A 14,946-nucleotide genomic window follows, 5' to 3' on the forward strand; every position below is an offset into this window, starting at 1 on the left:
CAAGAGCAATTCATGGGCATGTGTGTGCATGCTCAACATGTTCGTGAGGAGCATGACAAGATTAAAACAAGACATTAGTAGATAATGAAGCATGTATAAACAATTCAAGTCAAAGAAAAATGCATTTACTCTATCAAAAACAATGAGAGAGGTTTGTAAGGCTTGTTCTTATTGATTGTCCCCAAGTTGACTCACAGTAGTCACTGCTTCCTTCCCAAGTGCTCACAGACTGTACATTTAATCACCAGTTCAAGAAGTTTTTCCAGGAATAAATGTTAAGAATACATAAATAGATCTGTCTTTCTTCTGGGTAAGTGCGAGCTTCTTCCCCCTAGCGTCTTACTCAGTGACAGTGATTCAGGAGGGTGTGTATGCTTTCCTGGGATGCTTTTGACCCTGTCTGAATGTGATTCATTCAAAACAAACAACAGCTCTCCTACTGTCTGCCTCACCTATTATGGATATCAATTCTGTTTGACTTATGAAAGATTACTTTTAGGGGTAGAAAAATACTCAGTAGATTTGCCTTTTCTGTTACTTGATAAAGCCATGGTCTCAGAACACCCCATTGGTCTCTTGTCTTGTTTTCGCCTTAAAGTCTCCACTCATTCTTACTTTCCTAGTAATATTCTTACAGGCTCAGTTTGCATGTTTATGAGACTTGTAATCTTAGAAGTAGCAAAAGAGGCAAGGAGAATTCCATTTAGGCCTAGACCTGCTACCTACAAGCTGGGTAATAATAAGGGCACTACCATCTGGAAAGAACCCAGTATACAGGGCTTAAAAGAATGAATACTACTAGGCAAGATGAGTGACATTCTCACATACCATAAGATGGGTTACCATATCTTTGTAGGGGCATTCAAAAGTAAAGTACAAAGACAAAGTAAAGGCACTTCTTAAGCTGCAAATGTGTACCTGTAGTATGTACTTGTGTACATGTGTGCACATACCCACAGAGAGAGTTCATAGATAGGTAAAGTAGATGTTCACATGTATACTTCCCACTCCCTTAGGCTGCATGTCTCCTGTGGAAGATGAGATTTAGAGAATTGTCAGAAGGAAAGAGTGATACCTTGCTCTTCCAGGGAGAAGCTCTCTGGTGTGTCCCGACAGAATGACAAAGACTTCAGATATCTGTACTGTGCTTTCTTGACACCTGGTTCTGTTGGTATATGCAAAATTAAGTGAGCTCTCAGGACGTTCAGCTAAAGCCTTCACACACTTAATTTTAAATAACAAAGCATTTTCAAATTCAAAGGCCGCTACCTTCCCCAAACAACTGACTTCAGCATCCCCTAGCCTAGACCAAGGCAAGCTCACCAAGGAGGTCACATTGCAAATCAGATTGTTGCTTAATAAGCAAAAGTTTAGGACGAAAGGACAATAGCATTGCCTCATGAATGTCTCTCTGATTAATTAATATTTACAGTGTGGTTCACTGAGTACCTCCCATATGTGAGGGACAATTTGTGTCTTAATTATGACAGGATCATTTCGCTTAAATTTAAAAGCACTCACATTTTTTAGAAAATAATGGACTCCTTACCCTAGTTTACAAGTAAGAAAACTTAGCTCACTTGTCATTGCTCCCACCTTTCTATTTCTCATTTTTCATCTTCTATCAAGGTGACTCATGTTGGTCCCATAAAATAGTCTTTTCACACTGAACAAAACAATTACTGGCAAACACTCACATCTCACATGTGATTTTAACCACTGTTCTCCTGTGTTTTCTATCCAGACATCAGGATCCAAAGGAAACACCCTGGTTGTTTAGAGTTGATGGCCTTAAGCTATCATTATTGCTATGTTACTCGATGCTTTTTATTTCTCAGTTTAAGTGAGTAGCCCTTATTTTCCTTACATCTTTGAGGAGCCAGAGGGTTTTTTTGGTATTTATTTACCAGGTTCAAAAAATAAGATCTCTGTGAAGACTTAGTTTGGGTGCAGAAAAGTGAAGATGCTAGCATCAAGTTTGGTTCCAGTACTTGAGAAACTGTAAAGTGCTCAGTAGGTGCTTGCCCTTTCAGAAACCACAGCTACTTAGAATGAACCACACCCAGTACCTCCTGACATCTCTTCATCAGTGTTAGATTCCAAGTAGCTACTTGTTTTTAAGATATTGACTTAGCCAGAAAGCAGTTTGTTCAATTCACAGTTTCAGAGACTGATCATACAAGATCCGGCCTCATCTGCTCAGCCTGAGAGGAAGGCTCCTTGGGGCAAGAAAGGCAAATGGTCATGTAAGATGAAGTCAAACATTGTAGCAGCCTGTTGTCTTGAGAACTTACTTGCTCCATAAGACCATCATTAATTCTTCCTGACAGTGCCCCTATAACCTAGTACCTTCTGTAAGGTCCCTCTTCTTGGAGATCCCACCACTTCAACACCACTGTCCTGGAGACCAAGCTCCCAGCACATGAACCTTTGGTAGATATGTTCAAACCACACCCAGACCATAGCAGGCTTTGAGTTCAGAGTAAGTGTTTCAACCTAACAGCTTAGTGGACAGAACTGCTAGGTGTTTCTCTTGGCCAAGAAGCATTGTGAAGAAATTACTGCAACACTAAGGGTAACGTGAATTTTAACAGTTTCAGGAACCAAGTGACTTTATCATACTTTTATAAATATACTAGGTTTCCCCCTAATTTTCAGATAAACGCTTTGAGCCTGCAAGTACACAATAATGCTTATCTGTTCCCCAAATCTATGTTTATGTCACTGGGCTTGTGTATTTTCAACTGCCTCATGTTGTTTTGTTTTGTTTTGACATTAGCAGGTGAGTATAAATCATGCAGGTGAAGACTGCACTTTGTGCTTCCTTTGTTTGGTGACAGGCACCCGCCACTGAGATGTAAGGCAGGCAGGCACTGGTGTAACTGTTTGTTCTCATATAGTAGATTTGCTGTGTGGCTTAAAGTCTACCGTAGTTTATTTTTAGCATAGTTTTTATAATTTTTGCTCCTGTGTACTATAATTAGCCATTTGTAACTATATTTTCACAGATAGAGCTGCTTCCAGACTTGTCCTTTTCTGTAATGGAAGTCTCAAAATAGAGCTGATTTCTACATACAGCTACATATTTTATAATCCACCCATGAAGGCCAAGCCACAAATTACTGAATGATCTCAAACAGAAAAGTTAGTTTAAGTGGGCTTTTGACAGCTGTGACTCAGTGTCTTTCTGTTCTGCTTACCAATAGGAGGATATCACTGGCCACTCCTCGACAGCTTTATAAGTCTTCCAACATGACTCAGCGCTGGCAAAGAAGGGAAATCTCCAACTTTGAGTATCTGATGTTTCTCAACACCATAGCAGGTAAGATGCCTCATTTTTCAGACCTCCAGAGTACTAGGTGATATAATCTGATGGATGTCTTGTTTTCCTTGGAACTCAGATGCAGTAGTAGGGTAAACATGGGTGCATTCACACTTGATTCTATCAGGAGCTATGCAGCTGATATCAAGGTTTTAGATGCTTCCCCTAGCTCTCCTTCTGCCATTTTCTTTGCTGGCAGCCTTGTCTGAAGGTTTATTAGAGACAACAAACTATTGCTAGACTAAGAATAATAGGGGGAAAATATTATTTCACTTCTAGGTTATTCTTAGCAGAAGCAGCCAGACAAAAGAATAAGAGACTCCTGCCTAGCATGAATGTCACCTGGAATAGGTCATGATTGTCTTACAGCATGTTTTTTTATTAAAGTCCTCAAATAAGACCAAAAACCCAGATTATATTTCCTAGCTTATGAGCATGATTACTGTGCTTGTCAATTAAGAGAACACAGTGGCTTGTCTTCTTCCTCCTGATCAGAAGTTGTAGATGGCTCAGTGGATGTTGGTGAGATCTAGTCCCTCCTTCTTTTTATATAAGCTGAGCTTTAAGAGCCCTGAGTCCTTCTGATTTGCAGAGTTTTCTTCTATGAACCAGGCTCTGTGAAGCCCTGCATTGGCAGATGAATCTCTGCAGCAGTATAGATGCTGTGTCATACCTGTGATTGCTGTTGGTTGTAGTAATAAGGAGCGGCTGTGTTCCCAGCCCAGATAGGTTAACCCCTGAAATAACAACACACAAATTGTATTCATTTAAACACTGCCTGGCCCATTAGTTCTAACCTCTTATTGGCTAGCTCTTACATATTGATTCAACCTATTTCTAATAATCTGTATGTTGCCATGAGGTTGTGATTTACTGGGAAGATTTTAACCTAATGTCCATCTTGGGCCGGAGCTTCATGGCATCTGCCTGACTCTGCTTTCTTTCTCCCAGCATCCTGTTCTGTCTACTCCACCCACCTAAGGGCTGGCCTATCAAAAGGCCAAGGCAGCTTCTTTATTTAACCAATGAAAGTAACACATAGACAGAAGGCCCACCTACTCTAGTTGGTGACTCCTCACAGGGGATGCAGTAGTGCTAGTCCCTGAAACACTGTATTTAAAGGTGACTGCATTGCTGTTCTTCATTTAAATCTAGAGATAAATATTCATGTAGCTTCTACAGGCACTGGAACATGTTTGGTCAACAAAAGGGAATAAAGTTATTTGAAATATTTTTTCTTAGTCATAAATACATGTTAATATGTGTATTCACATATAGTATACTTATATCTTAAATAAATCTATTTGCTCCCTATGAAGTAAATGAACTGTATAATACTATTAAGTTACTGTACCATTAGCACACAGAGATGAAATGAGCATAAATGACTGAAAGGGCAATAACTCCATTTCCTTGGCAGAAATCCCTCAGCACTACTTGCTTAGTTCCTAGGACCCTAGACATAACAAAACCCAAGGTTGCACAGGACCCATGAGCCCCTCCCACATCCATGAAACCAGCTGCATTACCTACAGAATCTCACATGCTGTGAGTGCCATATGAGGACATGCCACCCATATTATCAAACAAGAACAGGACAAGGGTGGTGTAGGTTCTGGATAGGCACATTTTTAAAGTACTTTTGGTCCTGTTTGAACTATGGACACCCAACTCACAGTTGCAGAGAGCCATTCTTAGGTAAGTACATGACTTCACATCAAAACACAAACTCCACCAAAGAGACCTGAATCCCAGACAAGTCACCTGTGTGTCCCCGAGAGAAGAGGGCCTAAACCCTAGAAGACCACCTGTGTGTCTCTGAGGAAAGAGGGTTTGTACCCTTGACAGACCACCTGTGTGTTCCCAGAGAAAAGAGGACCTGAACCCTAGACATGGGTGTCTGGAGACAGAAGCTGGACTTTTCAACTTTACCTCTTTCACAGGTTTTAACCCTTCAGAAGAATGTGTAATATGGTAATATTTCGTGGCACTTGGCATGTTTGGTTCTATGTCATATTTTTGTGCTGCTGCTGTTAATGTTTGTTGCTTCTACTATTTTATTTTATGTCTTTGACAACAGAGATAGTTTCCCATGTGTATAATAATTTAGAATGTAGGGTCATTTTATTTGTTTTCATAGCTCCTAAGCTGTATTTCTCTATCTTGTTTTATGTGTGTATGTGTGATGTCTGTGCAGGCATGTACACAAGGTGTCCAGCTGTATCACCCTCTACACTACTGATTTGAGAAAAGGTCTTTTGCTTAAACTGAAATTAGGCTGGCAGCCAGCCAGTTCCTCTTTCATCCCCAATAGGCACATTTGCCCTCCCCAGCTTTCTCATGTGGATTCTGGGGACTTGAGTCCTCAGGCTTGAGCAGTAGGAGCTCTTACCCACCATCCCAGCCCCGTTTCTCTTATTTTTAAACTTAAAGATGAATCAATTTTAATCATTCTTATGTGATATAAAAAGTGTTTACTCAGTTTTACATTCATTCTTTATTTTGTAAGTATAATTTACCGTCTGTATTTCAGAATATTAACTAAAATTTTTGTTTACATAGTCTATTATTTTCAGGTACATAATTATTATCTGATGTTTGGAGGATAATACTGTTTTTAATGTTTATCTGCAAACAGTTTTTCTATGTTCTGTTAAGACTTTCTTCTTTATTGAAGTATGCATTAAGCAAGGCAGTTTCTGCTGCAGATGTAGTCAGTGTCCAGCACATACAAAACCTTGAGCGCAATTATCCTTGGAGTAGAGGGAAAGAATAACAGATTCCTGGTCTCTCATTGAATAAACGTGTTTTTCCTTGACTGGGCAGCCATTTGGAGCTGTTATATAGAAAGCTGAGGAGCGGGATGAGCAGTCTCATCTCCAGTTCAGTTCCTAGACCCCAAGTGTTCTTATGGTGGTTCTCCTGTTCAGCGTCGGAATGTGCTATATCCTGTGCATAGAACAGTCTCTGGTCTGCTGTTTTACAGAATTCGTTGCTGTCCTTTTCGAGGCCCTTAGTGAGTGAGTGTCAGTAAATTCAAAAGCAGTGGCATTCTGCCCCCTGCAACCACATCATCTCTGCTGCTTTCTGAGAGCCACTTTGTTTGACTGGGTCAGGATGCTTCTAAATCTAGATAAGAGATAACTTTGCAGTTTCTCTACAAATTACATTTGAAACCAAGTGTGACACCTGCTTATAATCCCAGTACATGAATGGCTGAGGCAGGAGGATGGTGAGTTTGAGTGCAGCCTGAATTACATAGCAAATTCAAGGCCAACATGGGATACATAGATGGATTCTATTTCAGGAAACAGTGAACAAAGAGGATAGATGAGCTGTGTGTGATAACATAGAACCCAGTGTGCCGGCTTTCGTTTCTTCTAAACCTAGGGTTTATAAGCTAAAGTTTACAGACAGAAGTAGGGGTGCAGTTTGGATGTAAGTAGTAGCAGTGGGGTGGCAAATAAAGAGGAAAATAAGAGACTAAATGTGTATTGTGGTTTTAAAAAAAAGCCATCCTAGCTTCCTGCGTTCATTCTTCTCAGAGTGAGGCTGCAGTCAACAGCAGCAGCACCACCTGGGCTTGTGACAGGTGCTCCTGTACTTCTGCAGACCCACAGGGTTAGAGGCTTCACTGGACACAGCAGCCTCAAGGTGGCACAGTTATGCACACCTCTCTGTGTGTGCACATGCACAAGTGCAAGTGTGTATGTATGTGTCCATGTGAAGAGGACACATACATCAGAGGCTAGAGGTCAACCTTGGGTGTCATTCTTGGCCAGGGAGCTCCAGAAATTTGCCTTCTCCACCTCCTTAGCAATGTGATTACAAAGGCATAGCCTACACCAACTTTTTCTTGCAAATGGGTACTGGGGATAGAACTGAGGATGTTGTACTTAAGTAATGAGTGCCTTGCTGAATGAGGTATCTTTTCAACCCTGGAAGCATTTGGGATGTTGAGGCAAGAGGACTTAAAGTAAGTTCTAGGCCAGCCTGGGTTATAGAGCAAAACCCATCTTTTTTTTTTTTTTTAAAAAAAACAAACAAGCTTGAGTTCACAAAGAAGCAAGCCATTTACAGCTGTTGAGTGTGATGGAGGAATAGTTGGGGAAACAGACTATTCAAGGAAGGTTTAAATGAACTCTTCAAGGATTTTGATAGATATCTGCAATGATTCAGGCAAAATGAATGCTTAGAAGTAGAATGACAGTGGGAGAAGTTTATGGATGTAACTGTCCCCAGATGTTCTCCTGGGCCTATTCTTAGTTATTCTTCTCTTGCCTTCAACTATGAAGTTCTTGGTGAGTGACAATTTGTACTGAGCACCCACACTGGCACTCTTGGCAGTGGCAGTAAATAGACTTGGTCATTATGTTTGTGAATCTCTGTGTATATGATCCACTGTATGAATTCACTGGGCTTGTGGGCATGGGGTTCTTGGAATAGAAATAAGGAGCAGAATCAGAGTCTAATATGGAATGATCCTTTCAAGTTTGATACTTTCAATAAAAGTAGGTCAGTGTGGCTTCAAAAATTTCATATTTTTAACATTTTTGTTGCGGTTTTACACACTCAGGTTAATTGTTCTGACTAGCTTCCCTGAACCATATAATCCATCTCATGGCCCATTCTGTGGTGACTACTTCTAAATGTCTGTTTGACTTAGCTGGTTTTCCTTTCTGATTTCTAGATGCCTGGAAACAATGAGACTAGAAACATGTGGCAACTGCTTTAGTGGACTTTTCAGTCCTCATATGATAAACATCCTATACGCACACAGATGCACACAGTTGCATATATACTAAAGAGGTTGCCAAATGTTCAAATTTTCAAACAAAAAATTGAAAAGACTTTTCAAAGAAATTTCTTAGTTGGGCAGTGGTGGTGCATACCTTTAATTCCAGCACTCTAGAGGCAGAGACAGGCAGATTTCTGTGAGTTCAAGGCCAGCCTGGTCGACAGATCGAGTTCCAGGACAAGCTTCAAAGCTACAGAGAAACCCTGTCTTGAAAAAACAATAGTAATAATAATAATAATAATAATAATAATAATAATAATCCTAAGGCCCAATAATGTGTTCAGTCTTTGTCCTATTTACAAATTTAATAAATATTCACTAAGAATGTAGATGTATTAATTAAGAATTAAGTAGCACCTAAGTAGCTGTATCAAAGCTGATATTTTAGAGGCTTTGTCAGCTCTTGCCCCTTGGGCTATGCCACTGGGAACCTACAGCACATGCAGGTTCTCGCAGGACCTTTCCTGCCCTAGGTGTTATTAGGACAGTGTCTCTGTGTATCCTAGGCTGGCCTGACCGACCTGCCACATCTTCCAAGTGCCAGGATTTCAAATATGCATCTCCATGCCCAACTTTATTTAATTAAATAATACCTTGAAGGCTCAGCTTTCAAAATGAATCAGAATCCAGCTTAAAACTATGGCATAAAATACTTAATTCTTTTTTAAATAATTGAGATATTTTCAAAAATGTTGAATTATAGTAGATTATGTGAAATAATTTTAATGATGCTTAGAGTTCAACTAGAAATACAGTTTTGGCCTCTGGCTACCAGAGTTTACCTGATTTCTGCTCATTGTGTTCTGATACGTCCTAAGCCTCGCTTTACACTACTGAGATAACACTAGGAAAAGACTTTCTTGCACTAAAACAAACAACAACCAAAACAGCACAGTGATTGCTAACATAGCTTTGTGTAAATGATCTCGCTAGACTTGAGAGATTTTTATTTTCTTTAAGGCTTTTGAGTTGTTTTTCATATGATCAGCTAATGAATTCAGCCCAACTTCCCAACCCCAGCCCTGTTCTCCTGGTTAGCACTTTCCAGGTTCTTACTCTGTGATGAACAAGCGCTCCCTGGTTAATTATGTATATATTTAGCTACTGCATGTGTTGGGCTTATTATTGTCATCTAATTAGATGTAACTTGAACTGCTTGCTTCTAGAAAAATCATTAAAAATTCTTTCCTAATGACCTAGAGATGACAAAATGTCTGTAAAGTGTGAAGACGCCAACGACACAGGAACAGCGTTCTTACAGCGTGCTAATCCAGGTGCCGCCGCCATCTCATTAAACGATATTTTGCTGTCATTAACATTTTCACCAAGGAATTGCAGTTATAATTTCCTTGTCAGCTGTCTCTAGATCACTTTACCTTCAAAACTAAAGTGCCATATAAAAACATTAAATTGGATGGTTTAATTAAAAAGGTTTTTTTTTAATGAAGAAACATATCCAGTGTTTCTGAGATCTCATTTACTGTGCTTCACTTTTATTGTTTGAGTAGATTAGTGTCAAGACTTTCCAATATTAATATGCATCTTCTGAGATACATCCTCAGAGGGATAGTTAGCAGAGCGTGTTACATGGTGGGATCTTACCACCTCCAGAGATGCCCAGCGCCTACTAGCATAGCACAAGTGTGTTTGTTACATGGGATCCGTGTGAGCTGTGCTCAAGAGAAAAGTGAAGGCTAGATGACCAGAGGAACAGATATTACTTTGGAAATACTTCCCTTTGGGAGACCTAATACACTTATTTTTTTCTCATGTCATGAAGATGTGCAGTAAAATAAAGAATGCTAATTTATTGAAACTTAGGTGTGAAAACCTCTAAAATACCACTTCATCATTCTTGTTCTTTGTTGTGCCAAATTCAAGTCAAAAATATATATTGACTGTCCATGTGGCAAGACGGAAGCAGAAAATTTTACCAAAAATGGGTTAATTCCATACATTTTTTTAAAAAAAAGCTTATTGGATTTATTTAATTAAAATGATATTGTGAGACAATAATAATATAAATATTACTAAAGTTTTCTTATTTATTTTCATAAAACTTTCCAGGGATTATTAAAAATTACACAAATTCAGCGTTAGAGAAATTATCCTAAGCTGTGACTTTTAACATCATTCATTTTGTATCTGTGTATGTATTTTTAAAATGATGCTTTCTTTACTTTATAATGTTTCTGAAAATAGCATAATATCATATCCTTTGTTATAAACACATTTATATTAAACGATGATTTCCTCAATATGTGCCCTTTTTCTAATTCTGTCTTCATGTACAGGAATATTTAAATCCTGAGTTAATGTATATTGGTTTTATTATGTATTTTAACAGACTTTCCCTTAGTACAAGTAATAAATAGTACCAAAGTATTTATTAACAGGAACTGAAGAGATGGCTCAGTTATTAAAAGCAGTGGTTGCTCTTTCTGAGGATCTAGGTTGTATTCCCAATACCTACCTGGCAGCTCATAACAATCTATAATTCCAGTCCCAGGGAAACAGATATGTCTGTCTTCTTTGGCCTCACATAGGCACCAGGCACACAAATGGTACATAGACATACATGCAGCCAAAATACCTGCATATATAAAATAATAATTGTTTAAATTTTAGAAGTAATTGTAAAATCTATCATCTTTTAGAGTTTGGCTCATTGTATTCTGTTTCTGTCACATATGTGTTTTTCCCATCAAGAGCACTTACTGGTCAGAGAGTATCTGCCAAAACACAAAGGCTTTTAAAAAGCAAAACAACCGAGGAGGGTTCCTGTCTCCCTGCCTAACCTGAAGCAGTTAGCCGTGGTTTGTCTTGCTTACTCAACTTCTATCTCCTTTCCAACCAATCTCAGTTTGAGGCAGGTTCTCACTGTGTGGCTTTGACTTGCCTGAGAGTCAAGATCCTTCTGGCCCAGTCTTTTAGATGACTGGAATTACAAGCCTGTGCCACCACACTCAGCTAGGGTACCATTGCTTAGATATAGTAACATCTTTTGCCTAGCTAATTAGGGTAGTCAATATGTTCCCGTGAAGATTCCACATTCCCACTGTGCTCTGGACCCACTGAAGATATTGAACAGCTCTTGAAACTAAGAAGACAAGCCCAACAGTTCCACAGTTCACCATCCAAGTGCAACAGTATAGCACAGAAAGAAAAACATCAACTTACGGGGAAAAGGGGTGTGTTTGGCCTTACTCATTCCAGGCAAGCTCTACACCACTGAGCTTCATTCCTATCCTCTCCACTGAGTCCTGATGAATGCTTAATATAGCATGTTTACTGACAATGCCGTTTTTACATCTACCTTCCTTATTTCAGAATATCATCTGATATTCTTCAAACATGCAGTTCATCAGCCTGGCGCCCTCCATGACACTTTTAAGGTCCTTGGCTGGCAGGGTTCTGCTTCTAAGGTTGAAGTAATATAGACGTGCATGTGGGAAGTGTCAGTAAACCAGGCTTGACAAGTGACACAGTCACCTCTGTTCACATGCTGCAGATAGCACTAAGCTCCATTACCAGAACTGCTTATAAGGGAGGCTAATCCCAAGGGAAGGGGATCATGTATGAGGACCAGACAGTTGTGTTACCCGTGTGAAGCTCTTGTTGAAATTGTTGAGGGAAGACACTTTGAACACATGGTTATCATAGCATTTCTGATTAAACAGAGACTTGACCAATAAGAGAAGTATTTCTCCTGAAATACAATGACTGCCTTACGATAAACACAGAAGCTGCTTTTTACGAAGTTAGGGCATACGCATTTCACCCGTTTTTCTTTTCTCTACTAGGACGGACATACAATGATCTGAACCAATACCCTGTGTTTCCATGGGTGTTAACAAACTATGAATCAGAGGAATTGGACCTGACTCTTCCCGGAAACTTCAGGGATCTGTCAAAGGTAACAGTTAAATGCACAGAAATCTCTGCTCTACAGGAGCTTCATCAGAAAGGGTTTATTCCAGGGTGTACACCCTCAGTGAGTCTGTGAGAAAGTTATTCCCTCTTCTGTGGACCAGTGTCTAATTCTTATCTACTCAGACCACAGGAATTCTGCAACTATCAGTGACTTTATCAGCACCATCAGAGGATCAATGGGTGCTGAAGAAAGCAGATTCAGGAGGAAGTTGCTTAGGGTTAATCATGGGCAGAAATCTAAAGTTAGTACAAAGCATGGCCACCAGTTACTCGCGTCCTGTATTCATGAGGTGAAAAGGAATGCTGTCCTGACCACAGTAGCAGGTAGCCCATGAGAAGGGCTTAGCAGTAAGAAGGAAGGTAAATCAACAAGCATCTGTTTAGATGGAGAAGATGGGACCCTCAAAAAGGACTCATGATGAGAGTAAAGAATATAAAGCAGATTTCGGGTAAGTTAACATAATTTTCAAGAGAAACACTAAATGGAATGCCAAACTGAGGTGCATCTAGGAATTAGAAATGGCCCCAAACCACTCTGCAACCTGAGCTCCCGTTGAACACTGTGAGTCACACCCTCTATGAATTTGTCTTTAAGCCATGCATGCTTGGTAGTGCCTAGTGTATCACTCAAATCCCAGGACCACATTTACAGCACAGGGCATTAGGCAAAGTTATTCGCTTTGCCTCAGTTTCGTCATCTGAGTACTGAAACAGTGCTAATTAGGTCATTGTGATGAGTTCTGATTAGCCGGTATATATGTGTGGCCTAAAACAATTAATGCTGTGTATATTGATTGGAATTCTCAGCCATTGCTATAAACCACATGCTCTGCGCTCTCTAAGCCACATGTCTTGCAGGTCGTGATGATGTCAATCTATTGTACTGGTTATCCTGTAGAGACAAACACTTTCTTTACATGTTTGCCAGGATAGAGGGATACTCATTGGACATTAAAGCAAAGCCTACTCAGTGCAAAGGTTAAAATTGCTCTTTAAAGTTTTGTCTGTTGTGGGCCAGAGATATGAGCCTCCAATGGTAAAAGTGCTTACCATCAAGCTGACCTGCCCTCATTCCCGAGGAGAGAACAGACTCTGACTCCACATGGGCCTACACACATACAATACAAACACACATACATACACACATATACAAATAAGTAAGTGTGATTTTTAAAAGTATGTAAGCCGTGTCTTTTTAACATTGATAGATACCATTTATTGGATATTGTATGTGTGTGTGTATGAAAATGAAATTTTATAGTGTAGATTTTTAAGGACCATGGCACATTGCAGCTAACTTCATATACTGGTTAGATTTTGTCAACTTGATACAAATTAGAGTCTCCTGGGAAGAGAGAACCTCCACTGAGGAATTTCCTCCATCAGATTGCCTGTGGGAATGTCTGTGGTACATTTTCTTAATTTCTGATTGATGTAGGAGGGCCCAGCCCACTGTGTGTGGTGCGCACCCCCCCCCCCCATGCAGTTGGGCCTGTCTTGGCTACATAAGAAAGTAGGCTGAGCAAGCCAATGAGCAGTATTCCTCCATGGCTCTGCTTCAGTTCCTGGTTCCTGCCTTGGATTCTTGCCCTGGCTTCCCTGGATGATGGATTATGATCTGTGATCTAGAATAAAACCTCTCCAGGTTGTTTTTTGATGGTAATGTTCTATCACAGCAACAAAAAGCAAATAAGGACACCTCATATGCTAACTACTACTGTAGTTATTTAAGATTTTTTTTAGAAAAAAAAAGTTTTGATCTGAAATTCAACTATAATGTCATAGTCGACAGAAACTTATACACCAAGATTTCTTCCTTTCCTCCAATCATTCTGTCAGCAGATATTAACATGTGCTCATATGTGTACAGAAACAGGCCTCTGGACCAGATAGATGAGCCCAATGGGAATGAGTCAGATGAGCCTCTTGGAGAGAGATCATCCTGAACAGAGATGAGAACATAGTTCCTAAGAGTAGGAGATTAGCAGCAGTGAGGGTGAAGGAGACCTACTGGGGCGTGTGCTCAGATACTCCAAGGCAGTTGTCCTCACACCTTCCTGAAATACTAATACAGCCACGGAAAATACAGTGTTGGTTCTGTGGATTATAGGAGAGATGTGCTAGCGTTTGCTAGCGATAACAGAATTTTAATTCCCTGTGTATAAAGGTGAGATCACTGGTTTGGGGGTATGTGGTGCTGATTATTGCATTGAGGGCCTTGTGTCTGATAGGCAGTGTCCTACAACAAACCACATCCTAAGCCCTCCTTTTCTGTTTTATTTTAACACAGGGTTTTACTAAGTTACTCATGCCACCTTATACTCTCTGCAGCCCAACGGGGCTTGAATTTGGGGTCCTTCTGCCTCGGCCTCTTGACTAGCTGTGGTGACAGCCTATGCTTCTGAAGTGACTCCATTCACACTGTTGAGTTGTGTACCTCCTTTGCCTGGGTTTTACCTTCTGTCACTCACATATACTTCCCCAGTTTATGAGGTGTGCAAATAAATAGCAGAGGCAAGCAGGCAGAGCCTGAGTTAATCAGGGAACATGAACATGGACTATCTCCTTTTGCAAGCCTGGAATTGGCTGTTGGTACCGGGCTGGTTGACTTCTTGAGTGGGAAAAGAGAGGTAGCTTTGCTTTCAGTTCTTCCATAGTCCAGACCCATGAGTTAGCATCCTGTTATTTATACACTGTCACACTGACAGGGTGGGAAAATGTTAACAAATTAAAGCCTCTTGATATGTTAATAAATCACCCTTGCATTGTTCCCATGGTTCACTGAATTTCCTAATAGAAGCTTCCATACAGATGGTCTAGGAACCCAGTACTATCCCTTATAAAACCACTAATACTAAGATTTTAATGTATGAAGATATATCTTACTGTGCGC

At 40.0% G+C, this 14,946-nt stretch overlaps 1 protein-coding gene across 3 annotated transcripts in view; it reads left to right on the forward strand.

Moving 5' to 3' along the window:
• Nbea (neurobeachin) overlaps positions 1-14,946 on the forward strand; it is a 515,411-nt gene that overhangs the window by 422,436 nt on the left and 78,029 nt on the right. For all 3 annotated transcript variants that reach the window (XM_087899501.1, XM_087899503.1, XM_087899502.1), the window contains exons 43-44: positions 3,207-3,322; positions 11,924-12,036. In XM_087899501.1, coding sequence (XP_087755627.1) covers positions 3,207-3,322; positions 11,924-12,036 — 229 coding nt within the window. The remainder of the gene's footprint in view (positions 1-3,206; positions 3,323-11,923; positions 12,037-14,946) is intronic.

The sequence above is a fragment of the Myodes glareolus genome, chromosome 20, assembly GCF_982192425.1.
Source record: "Myodes glareolus chromosome 20, mMyoGla1.1, whole genome shotgun sequence".
Classification (NCBI taxonomy): Eukaryota; Metazoa; Chordata; class Mammalia; order Rodentia; family Cricetidae; genus Myodes; species Myodes glareolus.